At 44.7% G+C, this 16,774-nt stretch overlaps 2 protein-coding genes and 1 long non-coding RNA gene across 4 annotated transcripts in view; 1 reads left to right on the top strand and 2 right to left on the bottom strand.

The window, feature by feature from the left end:
- CDC5L (cell division cycle 5 like) overlaps positions 1–2,160 on the bottom strand; it is a 46,642-nt gene extending 44,482 nt beyond the window's left edge. Inside the window, exon 1 of the mRNA XM_077812403.1 lies at positions 1,976–2,160. Within this exon, the coding sequence (XP_077668529.1) occupies positions 1,976–2,020 (45 nt within the window). The 5' untranslated portion in view covers positions 2,021–2,160. The remainder of the gene's footprint in view (positions 1–1,975) is intronic.
- On the top strand, positions 2,048–4,789 carry LOC144262529 (uncharacterized). Its single transcript, XR_013345541.1, has 2 exons — positions 2,048–2,186; positions 4,636–4,789. It is a non-coding gene; the product is annotated as an uncharacterized LOC144262529 (long non-coding RNA).
- Positions 2,997–14,575, bottom strand: LOC144262527 (uncharacterized). 2 transcript variants are annotated; one of them, XM_077812402.1, is made up of 4 exons: positions 14,452–14,575; positions 9,801–10,451; positions 8,030–8,746; positions 2,997–4,758 (listed from the first exon to the last, which is right to left on the bottom strand). In XM_077812402.1, the coding sequence occupies exons 1-4, from the start codon at positions 14,492–14,494 to the stop codon at positions 4,655–4,657; spliced, it is 1,515 nt and encodes a 504-aa protein (XP_077668528.1). In that variant the 5' UTR covers positions 14,495–14,575; the 3' UTR covers positions 2,997–4,654. The 2 variants fall into 2 exon arrangements, with proteins under 2 accessions (XP_077668528.1, XP_077668527.1); XM_077812401.1 differs by having other exon boundaries at positions 2,997–8,746.
- Positions 14,576–16,774: the final 2,199 nt, after the last annotated feature.

Raw genomic sequence — 16,774 nt, 5'->3', positions numbered from 1 at the left:
AAGGGGAGAGAATATCTCTGAAGGTCTGAGAAGGTAGGAGAATACAGGCCTTGCCAGATGGAGGGAAACGTTTGTGCTTGTTATGTCAGGATATGACCCAACTTTAGGTAATTGAAGGACCACATAATTACTTTGTCAGAAATGCTTCTTACCATAGGAGAGCAGCCTATACTTTTCCTCACCCTTCCTCATAGGGAGAGATAAAGCATTCTACAGAAAGAAACACTTTCCAGCACACAGGGACCCATGTGGCTCTGACCCCCTGGCCATGAGGAACACTCTGAACCCCAGCAGAGAGAACAGCTCCCAGCACACAGGGCACATGTGGACATGAGTACCCTACTCATACTGCACACTGGCGACCCAAGCCTGCAGAGGAACTGGTTCCCAGTGCACAAGGGGCCTGTCATAAATATAAAGGGAAGGGTAAACCCCTTTGAAATCCCTCCTGGCCAGGGGAAAGCTCCTCTCACCTGTAAAGGGTTAAGAAGCTAAAGGTAACCTCGCTGGCACCTGACCAAAATGACCAATGAGGAGACAAGATACTTTCAAAAGCTGGGAGGAGGGAGAGAAACAAAGGGTCTGTGTCGCTGTCTATATTCTGTCTTTGTCGGGGATAGACCAGGAATGGAGTCTTAGAACTTTTAGTAAGTAATCTAGCTAGGTACGTGTTAGATTATGATTTCTTTAAATGGCTGAGAAAAGAACTGTGCTGAATAGAATAACTATTTCTGTCTCTGTATCTTTTTTGTAACTTAAGGTTTTGCCTAGAGGGGTTCTCTATGTTTTTGAATCTAATTACCCTGTAAGATATCTACCATCCTGATTTTACACGGGGGATTTCTTTATTTCTATTTACTTCTATTTTTATTAAAAGTCTTCTTGTAAGAAAACTGAATGCTTTTTCATTGTTCTCAGATCCAAGGGTTTGGGTCTGTGGTCACCTATGCAAACTGGTGAGGCTTTTTATCCAACACTTCCCAGAAAAGAGGGGGTGCAAGTGTTGGGAGGATTGTTCATTGTTCTTAAGATCCAAGGGTCTGGGTCTGTAGTCACCTAGGCAAATTGGTGAGGCTTTTTACCAAACCTTGTCCAGGAAGTGGGGTGAAAGGTTTTGGGAAGTATTTTGGGGGGAAAGACTCATCCAAACAGCTCTTCCCCAGTAACCAGTATTAGTTTGGTGGTGGTAGTGGCCAATCCAAGGACAAAGGGTGGAATATTTTGTACCTTAGGGAAGTTTTGACCTAAGCTGGTAAAGATAAGCTTAGGAGGGTTTTCATGCAGGTCCCCACATCTGTACCCCAGAGTTCAGAGTGGGGGAGGAACCTTGACAGGGCCCCTGCCCATTTCTGCACACTGGGGACCACTGCCAGCACACAGATGCGCATGTGGATCTGAGACCCACAGCAGTGCTGTACACTGTGAACCCCAGCCTGCAGCAGAGCCAGCTCCCAGTACACAGGGCCCAGGCGGGTCTGTACTCTCTGCTCATACTACACACTCGGTACCCCAGACTGCAGAGGGGACAGCTCCCAGCACACAGGGCCCAAGCGGATCTGGGCTCTCTGCTCATACTACACACTCGGTACCCCAGACTGCAGAGGGGACAGCTCCCAGCACACAGGGCCCAAGCGGATCTGGGCTCTCTGCTCACGCTACACTAGGAACCCCGGACTGCAGAGGGGACAGCTCCCAGCACACAGGGCCCAAGCGGATCTGAGCCCTCCCCGCGCTGCACACTGGGGACCCTCAAGCACTAAGCAGGCGGGGGGGGGAACGAGGACGGCAGGGTCTCGAGAACCCGAGGCACATAAAAGTATCTCGGAGACCATGCTGGAGACACCATCTGCGCATGCGCAAAACCCCCCTCCAGCTCTCGTTTCAGCGCATGCGCTCCGCTACCCCTTCTCGCTGCCGCGCAGAGGCTCAGCCGCCGACCCTGCGGGTGGGCCCCAGGAATGGAAGCGGCTCCTACCTCGGTGTTTCGCCACACGCCTCCTTTGATCATGATCCGCGGCATCTTGGCAGCGAAGGCGAGCGGGCTGCGGAAGAAAAGAGACGACGGCGGCGCACGAGAGACACCACTAGTCTCTCCGCGCTACGGGCGGTTGAGATTCTGCGCAGGCGCAGTTCGGACAAGGGCGCAGGGAATGTGTCAAAACTCCGAGCCGACGCACAGTTAGTCCGTAAGTCGGAGCTGTACGCACGCGCATTGAGAGGGGATGAGGCTCCCGCCAGTCAAATTGTAAAAGCTGCGCGTGCGCAGCTCTGAAAGTGGAGGGAGGGGAAGAGACGAGCCGGGCTGGTGTACAGGGCTGCTCAGGGGCAGCCGGCATGGCTGGGAAGCATTGCCATAGCGCCATCTGGCGCCCGGCGGTGCTGCGGGCACAGAACTCCGCCGGCTGGAAGCAACTTGAGGGACCCGGGAGGGGAGGAGACCCGATCCAGTACGAGCGAGACTGGGGGAGGAGGGAGCGGGGCTGGGTGTGACCCTGGAGGTGAGACAGCCTCCTGTAATGCGGCGAGGGGGGCGCTGGAGACGGGGTGTATGTGGTCTAGTGAAATCAGCGGGATTATTTGCTTGACTGAGTCAAAAATTTGGTCCTCTAAATATTACTCAAGTTGAATACAGCCTGTTTTAGAATCAGTTACTAAACAGACCATGCATTTAAGTTCGGGTGATTAATGGTTGTTTACAAAAGACCATCTTTAGTGGTAAGAAACAAATGAGACAGAAGAGGAACATTTTCTTCACATACATCGACAGTCATGTACCCTGAAGGCCTTTTATATGTAAGAAAATGTAAAGGAATGTATTTCATTTGTTCCACAGAGACCTTCAAGGGTACCTTGTTCCAAAAAGGACCATCATTTTTATATAGATTCACAATCTTTTCCTTGCTCTTACCTCAAAGCACATACCAAACAATGTATATTAATATTCCTCTTGAACACTGAGCTCTAATACCAAGAAAAAACATAGGACAGCCTTCACCTCATTGTAATTTTTTAATTATTTTTTTTAAGCCAAATGCCTCCATTGACAGATAAATGAAGTGGTATAACTTATTACATGAAATGATGTAATTCACCTACACCTATTTACTTTTCACAAAGATGAATTTTATAATACTCTATACTCTGGAAAAGGCACAATGCAAGGCAATAAGAATTGTGGTGCACTGCATACAAAAACAGGACTAAAGTGTAAAAATCTGTCATTACCACATTTTTCCCAGTGGCAAGGCCATTCACTCTTCTGCTGTTTCAACAAGGTTTAGCTAGGTAAGATCAAAAGCAGTAGAACACGTGCAGTTACACCTATAGAGCACTAGGGGCCCCCCATGGTATAATACGTAACTTGCCCTTTTAAAGTGATTTTTGCTGCTTTCTTCAGCATTTGTGACTTCAATTATAAATCAAATTAAGAAAGCTTTTTATGTTTCAGACGTAGACTCTCCAGCATAACACACTTCTGTGCTATATTGAAATATCAGGAAAGATAGGAGATAGGCCATCTTAATAGAGGTTTTCACAGCTTGATAGGAGCCAAAATGCTACAGCATTAAGCATTGGTAATAAGAAAAACTCAACAGAAAACCAGGCACTTTTTGAAGGAAAAAAAAAAAAAAAAGAGCTAAAATATCTTTCGGGCCAAACTGTGCCCTATTCAGAGGCTATAGAAGCAGTTTGATGGGAGCCTAAGGCCTGCTCCTAATTCCGTAAAATGGAGCACACTGCAGCCACACTCTTTGGTAATATGGAGATGCAGCTGAGAGACCACCACCCTCTCCTCAGATCAAGAGAACAGCTAGTGTTGGAAACTTATAGTTTCTATACTACACCTCCATATTAATAAGGAAGACCACAAGGTACATTTGGTAGATGTACCAGATCTCACTGTAGGTACCCATACTTCATGCTCTCGTTTTCTAGCTCTACTTGTTCTGCAGTGCAACTTTCCTGTCTTGTGGCTTCGAAAAGATTAAAGAAAGGGATACCAAGAATCCCCTACTTTAGAGAGTTTTTCTTTTAATTTCCCAGTCTCTTAATCTTTTGCAGTAATTGTAACAGATACTAGGCACAAAGTTCTGCCATTACAAATCCCCTGGGGCAAGTAGGGCTGGGGAAATCTTAGCATCATACATTGCAGATGCTCAAGTAACACCTACTCTTACAGCATGAAATAAAAAGCCCAATTCCATTCTTAGGTCTCCCACTTGCTGTATTTCTACTAAGTTGTAGCTAGATACTTTGTTGACCTAGCTCTTTGCTTGAGTGGACCTTGCACATGCAATTTTAAAGAGACAGTATAACATGATTTAATGAAATTCCTTTGAGGCAGTATATCAAAGTGTTAAGTTAGATTAATTTACCAATTTCTCCTTCTATTAACATCTTTAACATTACCATTGTGTTCCTTATATTTGAAGGAACCATAGTAATGTTATCTCCCTACAAGGGCAAAATTAAATATTTTAACAGCAAACACTGAATTTTATCCACCTTTGACATAAAGGGAAATTTTAGGATTTGAGACTAATGTTAGGAAAAAACATTTTACAAACATTAAACTGTTTAATACAAATTGCTGAAATATACATACTACATATTTCTCTTATTTGTCCTTTGTAGAGGGCTAACAGAGGAATCTTCAAAAGATACAAGCGGAACTGAAAAGTAGAAACTTGAATATTTCTGAAAAATATACCAGCATTTTGCCAAATGTATTTAAATCAACGGAGTAATTTCCTTCATCTAAAATAAAGAAAAAAGTTTGTCACAATCAGACAGACATTTGGAATAAACACTTCATTGATAATGACCTGTAACAACAAAGAACGTAAGCAAACAAGCGGCTCTAGTAAAGTCTCCTTTAAGGAGACAGTTTAAACTGTAGGGATCTTAATAGATCCACAGCTTTTCCATCAAATCCTCTTAATGAAGGAGATTTTCTGATATGCAGCAGAACACTTGGAAAGCAGGCATCAAATGGTAGGTTGGAGGTATCCATTATTTGTATCTTCTACTTCCTACTTCATTTCTTGCAAACAGTTTGGAACTTATCTTGCAAAGTGCTTTGAGGGGGTACAGTATTTTACAGGATTAGGCCTTTGAAGGACAGCAGTACAAAACTTTAAGAACATTTCTACTCAAGAGTCTAAATCAAGAGTTAAGCCTCAAAAGCTACTGATGCAGCAGCACTCATCAATGCTGAATCCTTATTAGTAACCTGTCTTCTAGGGTGTTCACACACACAGAAACATGCCCACTCCGTTTCTATAATCAATTATTATAACTAGTGGTTTTATAAGTCATCCTCTTGCAGTATTAGGTATGCATGGCAATATCAGTAGTTGCAGAAGGACTAATTTTTAACTAAATTTTTGATCTACAGGTTACTGATTTGTAATAGAGAAGAATTTGATTTAAATTCTTTTCAGAAAGACATAGCATATTTTGGTTGTAAAACCCAAGTAAATGGGACAGGGAAGATCTTAGTGTAAGGGTGACTCAGCAGTGGAGTACAGCCAATGTAGGAGTGCTGACATCAAACCCTCTCCTTGCTGACAGGACAGTGGTATGACGTTCGCTTACTGAATGGATGAGCATTAGCAGAAGTTTGTCTGAACATTCCAGTCTGAGCTAGTTTAAAACAGCCCCTTGTGACTTTTATAGGCCAACATAATTTAGAAACAGCTCTGAGGCTTCTTTAACGCAGTAGTGGAAGTAATGCTCATAGCAGTAGGGCAGTGTTTTATGTCAGCATTCCACACCATCCCCAGACTTCCACTCTATACACTGTGGGAATACCCAAGAGTCTGGTCCATAATCATTACCATGTCAATTTTACCTAGTGCCAGGTGAAGGCATTTCATATAGGTGGGATACAGGGCAAAGAGAAAGAAATTGTGCTCTTCTGCCAAGGTATAAGTTCAAACTACTGCAAAACTTCCTAGATCCAAGCTTGTAACTCAGGAATTTTAACAAATCCCGGTTTTATTTTCCAGTTTTTAAATGCTGTTTCTTATGTTTCTCTAAGAGATGTATGGTGGAAAGTGTTACACTGCACTTTTGGCATTTGTACATTTTTTTATCCTTGTGTTTTTACATGTTTCTCTAGAGCACATTTATCCATGGTGGAAAACTCACTTGTTGCAGCGTAACTTTAAATGAGTTAGTAAGTGACGCTTCAGGTGGCTAGAAGTGCGGAAAGGAAGAGCACACTGGTCACATTTGTATGGCTTTTCACCTGTATGAATTCTCAAATGCTGCTTAAAGTTTCCACTATGGGCTGTAGCATAGCCACACTCTTCACACTTGTATATTTTGACAGGTAGCAGTGATTGCGCTTTGACTTTGCTACTAACCAGGTTTTTTTCATCCAAGTGTGAAGCCAAATGCCACTTAAGGGACTGCCATTTGTCTGTTGAATAGTCACAGTTCCTACACTTAAGGCGTTCCATCTTTAAATGCACAAGCTTGTGTCGATTTAGATGACCTGAAGTACGAAACTTCTTCTGACAAGTGTCACAGCTGTAGGGTTTTTCACCTGTATGAATCCTTGTGTGTAGTTTGAGGTTGCTTAAAACATAAGTGATGTAATTACACTGTTCACACTTGTAAAGTTGTGGAAGACTTTGTGATGGTAGAACATGTTCATTTTCTTTGCCCTCATGAACATCCATCTGTTTCTGAAGGTTTTCTGAGCTGCATATGGAACGAACACACTTTAAGTCTTTTGAGGAACTAAGATCTTCCCTTTTAGGGCACGTGCCCTTATGTATTTCACAGTGCAGTTTAAGATTGTCTGAAGTGCTGCCCAAATAATGGCAATGGCCACTTTCATGACCTTTCTTTATGTGCATAAGACTATGTCTCCGCAAATGGCTGGAGGTGCGAAACATCTTGTTGCACTCTTTACACTCAAATGGTTTTTCACCAGTGTGTATTCTAAAATGCAGCTTAAGGTTGCTAAAAATGTAAGTGGCATAATCACATTGTTGACACTTGAACAGTTTGTGAGAAGTCCCAACAGGAGGCTGTACATCAATACACTTAGCATTTTCCTCAGCCTTGGGAGCCTTTGTAACAATCTCATTACATTCTTGAACTTGTGAATGAGCGACCTTCTGAAAAAACAGATGCTTCTCTTTGCAAAACACTATATCACACTGCTCGCTCTTGTAAATACTGAAAAGAGTTTCTGATCCAGTCCTCACAACAGGCAAATTGTTGGTTCCCTGGCTGCTTTGGCACATTGTTTTGCCAGAGCATATATTCATATCCTTCTCAAATTCATTCTCCTGTTCAAGTTCTGCTCCTGAAGCCAGCATTTCATGTTTCTCATTAAGCAGGTGATCATCCCATTTATTGTCAGAACCAGAAGAAACCCAGTCCTTTTGGTAATCGTTGTCATCTGTACATGCTTTGCTTTTATTGTATTCATTACTCTCATTTGCAAACATCTCATCACAGCCTTTAACTTGGCTATGAAATTTCTCATGAAAGCAGAGTAGTCCTTTAGTGTAAAATACCAAGTTACACTGATCACATGTATAGCTCTTTGGAGGACTTTTAGTTCTCTTCCCCTCGACAGGCAAGCCAAAGTGTTGCTGCCCTTGGCACAATTCTTTGGCAACATGTATATTTGTGTGTCTCTTTAAGCCACTTGTGCTTGTGAATGACGACTGGCAGAATTCACAGGAATACGGCTTAGCCCCTGTATGAATGTAACTGTGTTTCACCATACTTGCAAAATACAGTGAAAAAAATGTACAGAACCTGCATTTGTACAGTCTATAGCCAGCATGCCAGTACATATGATTTAGCATATAGGACAAGCTAACACAAGAATAGTTACACTGGGGACACTGATAAGGCTGTCTGCCTTTATGTCCCTTCATATGATAAACAAAAAGTTTAGGATCTGGTGAAGCAAAGAGACAAATTTTACAAGAAAAAATAACTGGAGCATCTACAGTTTTACAGTCCCTTTCAATTTTGATGAAAAATTTCTCATACTTACTTTCCTTTTTTTTATTCGCAGATTGTGTTTTTGCTGGGGTCTCCTTCCTGGCTTTTTCAATGTTCATACTTCTACCTTTTCTTGTCTTTTTCAACCTGGTCATTTTCTTATGAAATTTAAGATGGCGTTTAACATTGACAGAAAAGAAAAAGCTTCTTTGGCAAAAGCAGCATTTGTGAATTTTTTTATCTTGATGTGCTGAACAAACATGTTTCTTTAGAGTATTTTTACTTGTACACACAGAGCTACAAAACCTGCATTTCAGATTCAGTGTCTTCTCATTCTTGTAGGTAGAACAAAATCCCACAGAAACAGCTTCACTGTTATGCGCATTACCTAGTAGGAATGTCTCTTCCTGATGCTTTACATTTGGGTGTTTTATAATCACATGAGAAAAATCACAATCTTCTCGCTTATCCATCTCCCTGGGAGAATGAATTACAGACTGATGAATAAGCTCTTCAGAAATATTTAATCCAGGATTATCACAAGCATTCATTGCCAAGTCCCCTACATCTTCTAGCAACTCTCCTGCTGTAGAAGAGTCACCATTAATACAAGTAAAAAAAATACTTTGGACTTGCTCTATTTCTTCTACAGCATTCAGATCTTCAAAGTTGCTATCCATTCCACAATTCAGAGTTTCATCTGTAGAGCCATTTCTCTTTCTTGTTCTGTCATCAGTTTTATTCTTTGCCTTCTCTAAAGGGACAGTACCTAAAAATGTAAGAAAATACATGTGACATGTCATCTAGTAATCTACAGCCTGGCATGATCTCAATAACTCCCATCCAAGTTATGATACGCTAAACAGAGAAAACAAAAGTGGAGAATTACTGACTGCCAGCAGAATTTGTATTCAGAGTAGGGAATGTCACTCACTGATGCTAAAAAAGGTAAAATTATTTCCTTATATAATTTCACTCAGCTGTAGTAGACGTGGACCACCACAACATAACTACTGGTTCTCCCAGAGTATTCACCAACAGCCGTATCTTCATAGCCCTTACCTCATCCTTATTGGTGAGCAAAGTTAAGTGCTAAATTAGGGACTGAGACCACTGACTAGAGGTATAAATAATGTATGGGAGGTGCCGGGCAAGCTTTCCCCAACAATATGGACAGAACTCCCAACCTGCAATACACCTCTTATTTTAGTCCTGGCCTATTTGTGAGCACAAACTGCTGGTTGGACAAAGTCTGTGCAGAAATTTTGTGCTGGGCATAAGAATGAGACCAAGCTCATTTTCATTCACACCAGTAAATCATGTACCACGTTTCTCCATACCATCATATAATGAACACTTCTGTGGACAGGTCTTGAAAATGTACCTAATGCCTACTAGTCTGACGACTCAGTTTACTAGCCAGGGTGGAAAAATGCCTGTGCCACTATGGTGCCCCTCCACTCCAAATTAAAGGAACAGAAGAGCTGTGTACCATTATAACACTGGCAATCATCTTTCTATTTCATAAATGTACTGTGTGCGCGTGCCTCTACTGGGGTGGTCAAGTAGCAGAAAAAAAAGTCACTGGGTATATCAAATTCCACCATTATTAATTTCTTTCCTATAATACAATATGGTGTAACTTTATCCTGAGTTGTCTTCAGTGTACTTCCTTTCTCTTCCCCCTTTCCCACTCCTGTGTTTTGTACCTCTTTCTTTTCTCACTTCTTCCCCAAATCTCTCTCAATACCATACTTCTGTTTTTTTAACATTAGCTCATGATTACGTCCTTGTCCTTTTCTCTCTCTCTCTCTCTCTCTCACCTTCAGTCTCAACACATCTCTCTGCTTCTTTACAATGGAGTGCTGGCTGGTACTCTTGATTGCTGTCAGAGGAACTGATTGCAGAAGTCTCATGTTCCTTTCCATCTTTAAAAATTGCTCCTGGAATCAGCTGCCTATTTGTCTCAATAGTCAGACCATCTCTACCCTTATTGTCACCACATGAGAGAGGAACAGGAACCTTTTGGCAATCGATGTCATCCTTGCTTTCGACACATCCATTTACCTCTCCAGGGTCCATTCTGGGAGCTGACAGGCATGACACATCATTTTGGCTGGGTTTGCTACTGCCCAGAGCATATTGATCACTTAAAGAAATTTGGGCTGAATTTGATTTCTCAAACACACTCAGAGTAACCTGCTCTTCCTCTGGACATTTTAGAACATAATCTTCATTCAAGTGGGGCTGCACCTGACTCCTTAAAACATCACCACCACTTGAAGGCACCTGCTTTTCCTCTTTGCCTTTTTTTGGGCGATCACCATCATTCGAAGTGGCCACCTCTTCTTCTTCACTCTTCAAAATATCATCACCACTCAAAATTGCCTCCTCTTCGTCTTCACTTTCTAGAAAATCATCATCACTCAGCACAAAGATCGTGATGGGAAGGTCAATTTCAAAGACATCAGACTCTGAAAACAGACAAAAACCGTATTAGTGCTTTTTAAAAAAAAACAAAACATTCTCTTCAATGTAGAGTAAGACAGAGGCCCATCTACATAACCAAAAATTGCATTGTTATTTGGCAGTTCCAAGATCTACTGCCCACAACATTTCTAAGACACCTTGTTTCCATACCCATGCTTTACAGGCATTGCAACCACCAGCAGAACACACAAATCTCTGAGCACATCTCAGCCCAGCCTGTAGCTGTGTCAATGCAGGCCACACCAGTAATCTACATAGTGTGCAGTGTTACAGCTACGTCTCCCAGCTCCACTCCACAATGCAATCCCCATCAGCAGGCATAAGAACAATTACTATTATTTGTATTACAATAGAGCGTAGAGGCCACAACTGAGATCAGGATCTCATTATGCTAGGCAATGTACTCATATACTTGCACGCACTACGAACGTCTGCCCCAAAGTTAGTTTACAATCTAAATGTACAACATAGACAAAGGGTAGGAAGGGAAACAGGCACAGAGAGGGAAAGCGATTTGCTCAAAGTCACGCAAGAGGGCAGTGACATAGACAGGAATAGAATCCAAGTCGCCTGACTGCCAGTCCACTGCCCTATTCAGTAGGCCACACTGCCTCAAGCCATCAAGGCTCTCACTGGTCTTGGCTCTGCTAAAGAAATGTCTGGAGAGAATATGAAAAATAAATTATATAAAAACAAAAGAAAAATTTCTCTTCTCTTCTAAATTAAAAAGTGTAATTTACAAGCATCTACATGAAGAGCTCTGTGTCCTATGTTCTTATAAAAATACAAAATCTAAAAAAAATCCCACCTACACACGTCTGTCTTTCCTCACACAGTTTTTTTAATTTCCTTTTGGGGAGGAGTGGCGGGGACAAGAAGGTGAAGAGAAATCAAGGGTCATCTTATCTAATTTAAATTCTTAACTCTTCAGGGAACAGGAATTATGTGTTCCTTTTTGTCTGCAGAGCACCATGCTCAGCTACAGCACTGTCACAACATAAGAACAGCCATACTGGATCCAACCAATGGTCCATCTAGCCCAGTATCCTATCTTCCGACAGCAACCAATGCTTCAGGGGGAATGAACAAATAAGGGCAATTAATCTAGTGAGCCATCTCCTGTCGCCCAGTCCCAGCATCTGGCAGTCACAGGCTAAGGGACACCCAGAGCATGGGGTTACATTCTTCATCATCTCACAGACTTTAAGGTCAGAAGGACCATCATGATCATCTAGTCTGACCTCCTGCACATTCCAGGCCACAGAACCTCACCAACCCACTTCTGTAATAGACACCTAACCTCTGGCTGGTTACTGAAGTCCTCAAATCATGGTTTAAAGACTTCAAGTTACAGAGAATCCACTATTTACACTAGTTTAAACCTACAAGTGACCCATGCTGCAAAAAAACCCACCAGGGTCTCTGCTAATCTTGCCTGAGAGAAAATTCTTTCCCAACCCCAAATATAGCATTCAGTTAGACTGAGCATATGGGCAAGACCCACCACCCAGACACCTGGGAAAGAATTCTCTCTAGTAACTCAGAACCTTCCCCATCTACTGTCCCTAATAGCCAGTGATGGACCTATCCTCTGTGAAATTATCTAATTCTTTTTTTAACCCTGTTATACTTTTGGCCTTTACAACATTCCCAGGCATATTGTGAAGAAGCACTTTCTTGTGTTTGTTTTAAACCTGCAGCCCCTTAATTTCATCAGAAGATTCCTGGTTCTTATGTTATGTGAAGGAGTAAATTACACTTCCCTATTCACTTTCTCTATACCATTCAAGATTTTATAGACCTCTATCGTACACCCCTTAGTCTTTTCCATGAACAGTCCCAGTCTTTTTAATCTCTCCTCCTATGGAAACTGTTCCATATCCCTAATCATTTTTGTTACCCTTTTCTGTACCTTTTCAAATTCCAATACATCTTTTTTGAGATGGAGTGACCAGAACTGCATGCAGTAGTCAAGGTGTGGGCATACTATGGATTTATATAGTGGTATTATATCATCTTTGGTCTTATTTATCCCTTTCCTATTTGTTTCAAACATTTTTAGCTTTTTTTTGACTGCTGCTGCATATTGAGTAGATGTTTTCAGAGAACTATTCACAATGACTCAACAACCTCTTTCTTGAGGTCAGAACAGCTAATTTAGACCCCATCATTTTGTATGTATAGTTGGGATGTTTTCCCATGTACGTTACTTTGTACTTAACAATGAATTTGTTATTGATCTTTGTTCTATGTTAGGACTGCTTACTGCAAACATATCTGGACACAGTACAGTAACTCCTCACTTAAAGTCATCCCAGTTAACGTTGTTTCATTGCTGATCAGTTAGAAAACATGCTCGTTTAAAGTTATGCAATGCTTCCTTATAACGTCTTTTGGCAGCCACCTGCTTTGTCCACTGCTTGCAGGAAGAGCAGCCCATTGGAGCTAGCTGGTGGGGACTTGGAACCAGGGTGGACCAGCAGCCCCCGCATCAGCTCCCCGTTCCCCTAAGTTCTCTGTGTCGCAGCTGCACAACAGGCTATCAATTTCCGGGTAGTTCAGCTGTCCCTCCCCCCACTGCCATGTGCTGCTCCTACCCCTGCCTTGGAGCTGCTTCCAGGAGTCCTGCTTGCTGTGCGTGGGGGGAAGAAGGGGGCTAATGTCAGGGTGTCCTCCTGCACCCCACTTACCCCATCTCCATAGAGCAGGAGCGGGACACGACAGGGCTCAGGTCGGAGGGAGCTTGCCAGCAGCAGCTGCCTCAACTTGTTGATCTACTTAAAAAGGCAATGTACTTAGAGTAGGGTCAACGTACTTAAAGGGGCAATGCAAGTCTCTCACTCTCTCACACACACACACACACACAGTGTAGCTCTGTCTTTCTCTGCTATGCTGTCTCCCCTCCCTCCATTCCTGCTGCCTTGTAGAGTGTGAGGCTATATTAACAACTGTGTTCACCCTTGGGGGCTCAGCCGAGTGCTAGTTCATCGTTTAGCAGTAAGGCATTCCCTGGGAAATACCCCACCCTCTGACTTCACCTCAACCAAGAGTCACAATCATCATCGCTGTGTACCAATATTAAATGGTTTCTTTAAAATTTATACGATATATAGTCTTTTGTTTGGTGAAAAAAATTTCCCTAGAACCTAACACCCCCCCTTTACGTTAATTCTTATGGGGAAATTAGATTTGCTTAACATCATTTCACTTGAAGTCGCATTTTTCAGGAACATAAGTACATCATTAAGCGAGGAGTTACTGTAATTAGTACTACGAAAATTTCGGTGGGTCCCTTAGCTTGCAGAACCAAGTCCCTCACGTCATTCAGCTTCATCTTGAGTGTTCACACTGTCGCCCCTGCAGGGCTTTGGGGGTCCTTTGGCATCGCTCCCCTGTTGTTTGGGACACAACATCCCAGGTTTATCACGTAGGAATTCAGGTGACAATCAATCAGTTTCACACAACCGCTACTCTGGATTTTGTTCCAGGTTACAAACCTCATTTCCCGATTCCAAGCGGAAGGCTTTGGGGTATCGCAGCGGACAGCGGCGCTCGCTTCGCCGAGGCGCTCAGGCGCCGGCGACTCAAATGGCACCACGGCTACTGCTTGGGCAGAACGGCCGGCGGCAGGGCCACGCTGCCCCCACCGGGCCGGGCAAGCGGAGCTCGCAGGCCCCCGCCGGCTCCAGTTCCGCGCCAACCCTCCGGCGGGCGGAGGGGAGCCTCGTTCTGAGCGTGCCTCCCGCCAGGCCTGGGGCGGCCCAGCGGCCCCCGCCTTTGTCCTCTCGTCCCAGCGGGGGTTGGGCCGCCCCGCAGCTCAGCCAGGCCGGGGAGCCCCAGCCGGCACCTCGCCCGCCCAGGGCTCTCCGCCTCGCCGCCCCGACGCCCCCGGCCCGGCCCCCGCCTCAGCTGGAGCCCAGCCGGCCTCCTCCCGCTTCCAGAGCCGGCCCGGAAACCGGCGGCTCCCGGCCACCAGGCACCTACCGCCGCTCCCTGCCGGCTCCGGACTCAGCAGCCCCGCCGACATGGCTCGGCCGGCCCGCGGCCTCAACTACCGCCTTGGAAACGTGCCACTACGCGTGCCCTGAGCTTCCCGCGCGCAGGCGCGTTCTAGGAGCGACGCCTCCGCCCGCCCCTTGCCAGGGAGAGCTTTGCTGGCGCTGGCGCAGGCGCGGGGGAGGGCGCAGGCTGGGTAGCCTGTGCGCAGGCGCGGGGCGGGAGGGGGAGTTGCTGGCAGAGCCAGCCTGGGTGTCGTGGTGGAGGGCGCCGCGGCTGGTCGCGCTGCTGGGTGCGCGCCCTGCTCAACGTAGGGGCTGGCCCGCGGGCAAAGCCCACAGCGGGGATGCAAGGGGCAGAGCCCCCTACGCTTGGGAGTCTGGAGGGCGAGGCATCCCCCCCCCAGGAGGAGAAAAAGTTAAAAATAAGGGCACGAAACCCGACTACAGCCCTGCCTGGGTGGGGGGGTAAGCGCCCCCCCCGCCCCATGCGGGGTCTGGTAAAACGATTCATGGAACCTAAGTGACTCCTTTAAAACAGCACCACATTTCAAAGGGGACCCCCTGTGGCCCCCCCCATAAGTTTCCCCTTTTGGGGTGACCGAGCAGCAACTATAGCAGTAGGGGTCTCCATGAACAGACTTTCCTGGAAGGACACCCATTGGGGTCCCCACCCCAAGGAGCTAGCAGCCTTGCCCACCCCTGCATTAGGAATCTCTCCAAGGAGGTGCTGAGGCACTCAAGGCACGGGGCTATATATGCCCTCCCAGCTGGACTCTACCCCCGCCCCCCCAAACCTGAGCAAACCCCTCTGGCAGACGATCTAAAGGGCACCCAGGTATAGGGGCAGCTGCACTAGGGTAGGTGAGTCCCCAGCCTGAGGGGAGGGCGTGACCATGCAATACATGTTTGGAAACGGGGGAGGAGGGGAAGGGGGATAATCACAGAGGGACTGGTGGCACCTTAAAGACTAACAGATTAATTTGGGCATAAGCTTTAGTAGGTACCACCGGACTCCTCGTTGTTTTTGTGGGTACAGACTAACACGGCTACCCCTCTAATACAGAGGGACTGGAGTCTCAGTGGAGTGGGCATGTAGGCCAGGACCCCTGGGAGAGACCAGGACACGGGACAGATGGGGTGGGGCTCAGGGCACAGTTGGGGACAAGGAGGTGGGAGGGGCTAGGATGCAGGGAGCAGATAGAAGGCTAGGAAAATGGGCAGGTGGGGCGGGACACTGGAGAAGGGGACTGGACACAGTGGGGAATAGGAAAGACTAGGAAAGGGGGCAGCCTTTTTCTTCACTACTTTGGTAAAACCGTACTAATCCCATCAATTTGCACAATGTTGCCCTAGATGTGTCCAACTCTTGTTTCTCCATATAAGTAAGATATGCAGACCTGAATTTGACCAACAGAATAATTATTCTATGATTTAGGATTCTAAAAAGCTAGAATCTAAGTGAGCTATGCCTAGCACATCTGTGAATGCCTTGGGGATTTTTTGCTTGTTTTGCTGGTAGTCTCAGTCATAAGCAGTTTTTTATATATTGATCTGGAAAGTATAAGCAAATGTTAGTTATCTGCATCGATGAAATATTTGTAAATTCATATACAAATGAGCTGCAGCCTTGGACTGTTGGGAAGTAGTTATTGGGGCTCTTAGGGTATGGTTTTCACAAATCAAGTAGGCCTAATTTGCCTGCACTATTCCTGTGATTATGCCTACAAATGGATATGTGCATGCAGAAACAGCCACATAGCTGCGTTGCTGAGGCTGTTGGATTCTAAAAGTAGCAAGACTTGACATTTCCTACAATTTTTTTTAAATATAAATCACATCAAAATGTTCAGATTCATAGAAAGTGCATTTCTCCTCTGAAAAATGAAATTTCAATATGGTGGCAGATGCAACAAGCCTTAAAAAAATAATTAGGGCCGTTAGTTGGGGGTGAAATCAGTATGCCAGTGACTTGCTCTGGAAATATCATCACCTGCCTCATGTGTTTTGTAGGTATCTTCTGCTTTTGATTGCAGCTTTTAAAAAAATCAAGATGACTTTTATAGGTATTATTATTCCAGAATGTTTTGGTTCTTAAGAATTGGAAGGAAATTGCAAAGTGGAAGAAATGTAGGAAGTGGCCTCTGGATATAAACAGCATTTGGTATCGTCCACTGAAAGTAGGAAGACACAGAAACTGACTGATAGGAATTTAGTGCCATCTGATGTGTCTAATTACATATTTGGCCTGGCTGAATTACAGTACTTCATCTTTGAGCCTCTGCCATTGAGCAACTGCTGAGATATTTTTA

Source organism: Eretmochelys imbricata, chromosome 3 (genome assembly GCF_965152235.1).
Source record: "Eretmochelys imbricata isolate rEreImb1 chromosome 3, rEreImb1.hap1, whole genome shotgun sequence".
In the NCBI taxonomy this organism is placed as follows: domain Eukaryota; kingdom Metazoa; phylum Chordata; order Testudines; family Cheloniidae; genus Eretmochelys; species Eretmochelys imbricata.
The sequence above is the reverse complement of the archived record's forward strand: the minus strand, read 5'-3'. Positions and strand labels throughout refer to the sequence as shown.

Coding starts and splice junctions, on each gene's coding strand:
- LOC144262527 (XM_077812401.1), bottom strand. CDS start 14,494: ATGTCGGCGGGGCTGCTGAGTCCGGAGCCGGCAGGGAGCGGCG. Junction 10,452..14,451: donor GGAGCCGGCAGGGAGCGGCG/GTAGGTGCCTGG, acceptor GTCTGTTTTCAG/AGTCTGATGTCTTTGAAATT. Junction 8,747..9,800: donor GAGATGTGTTGAGACTGAAG/GTGAGAGAGAGA, acceptor TTACATTTTTAG/GTACTGTCCCTTTAGAGAAG.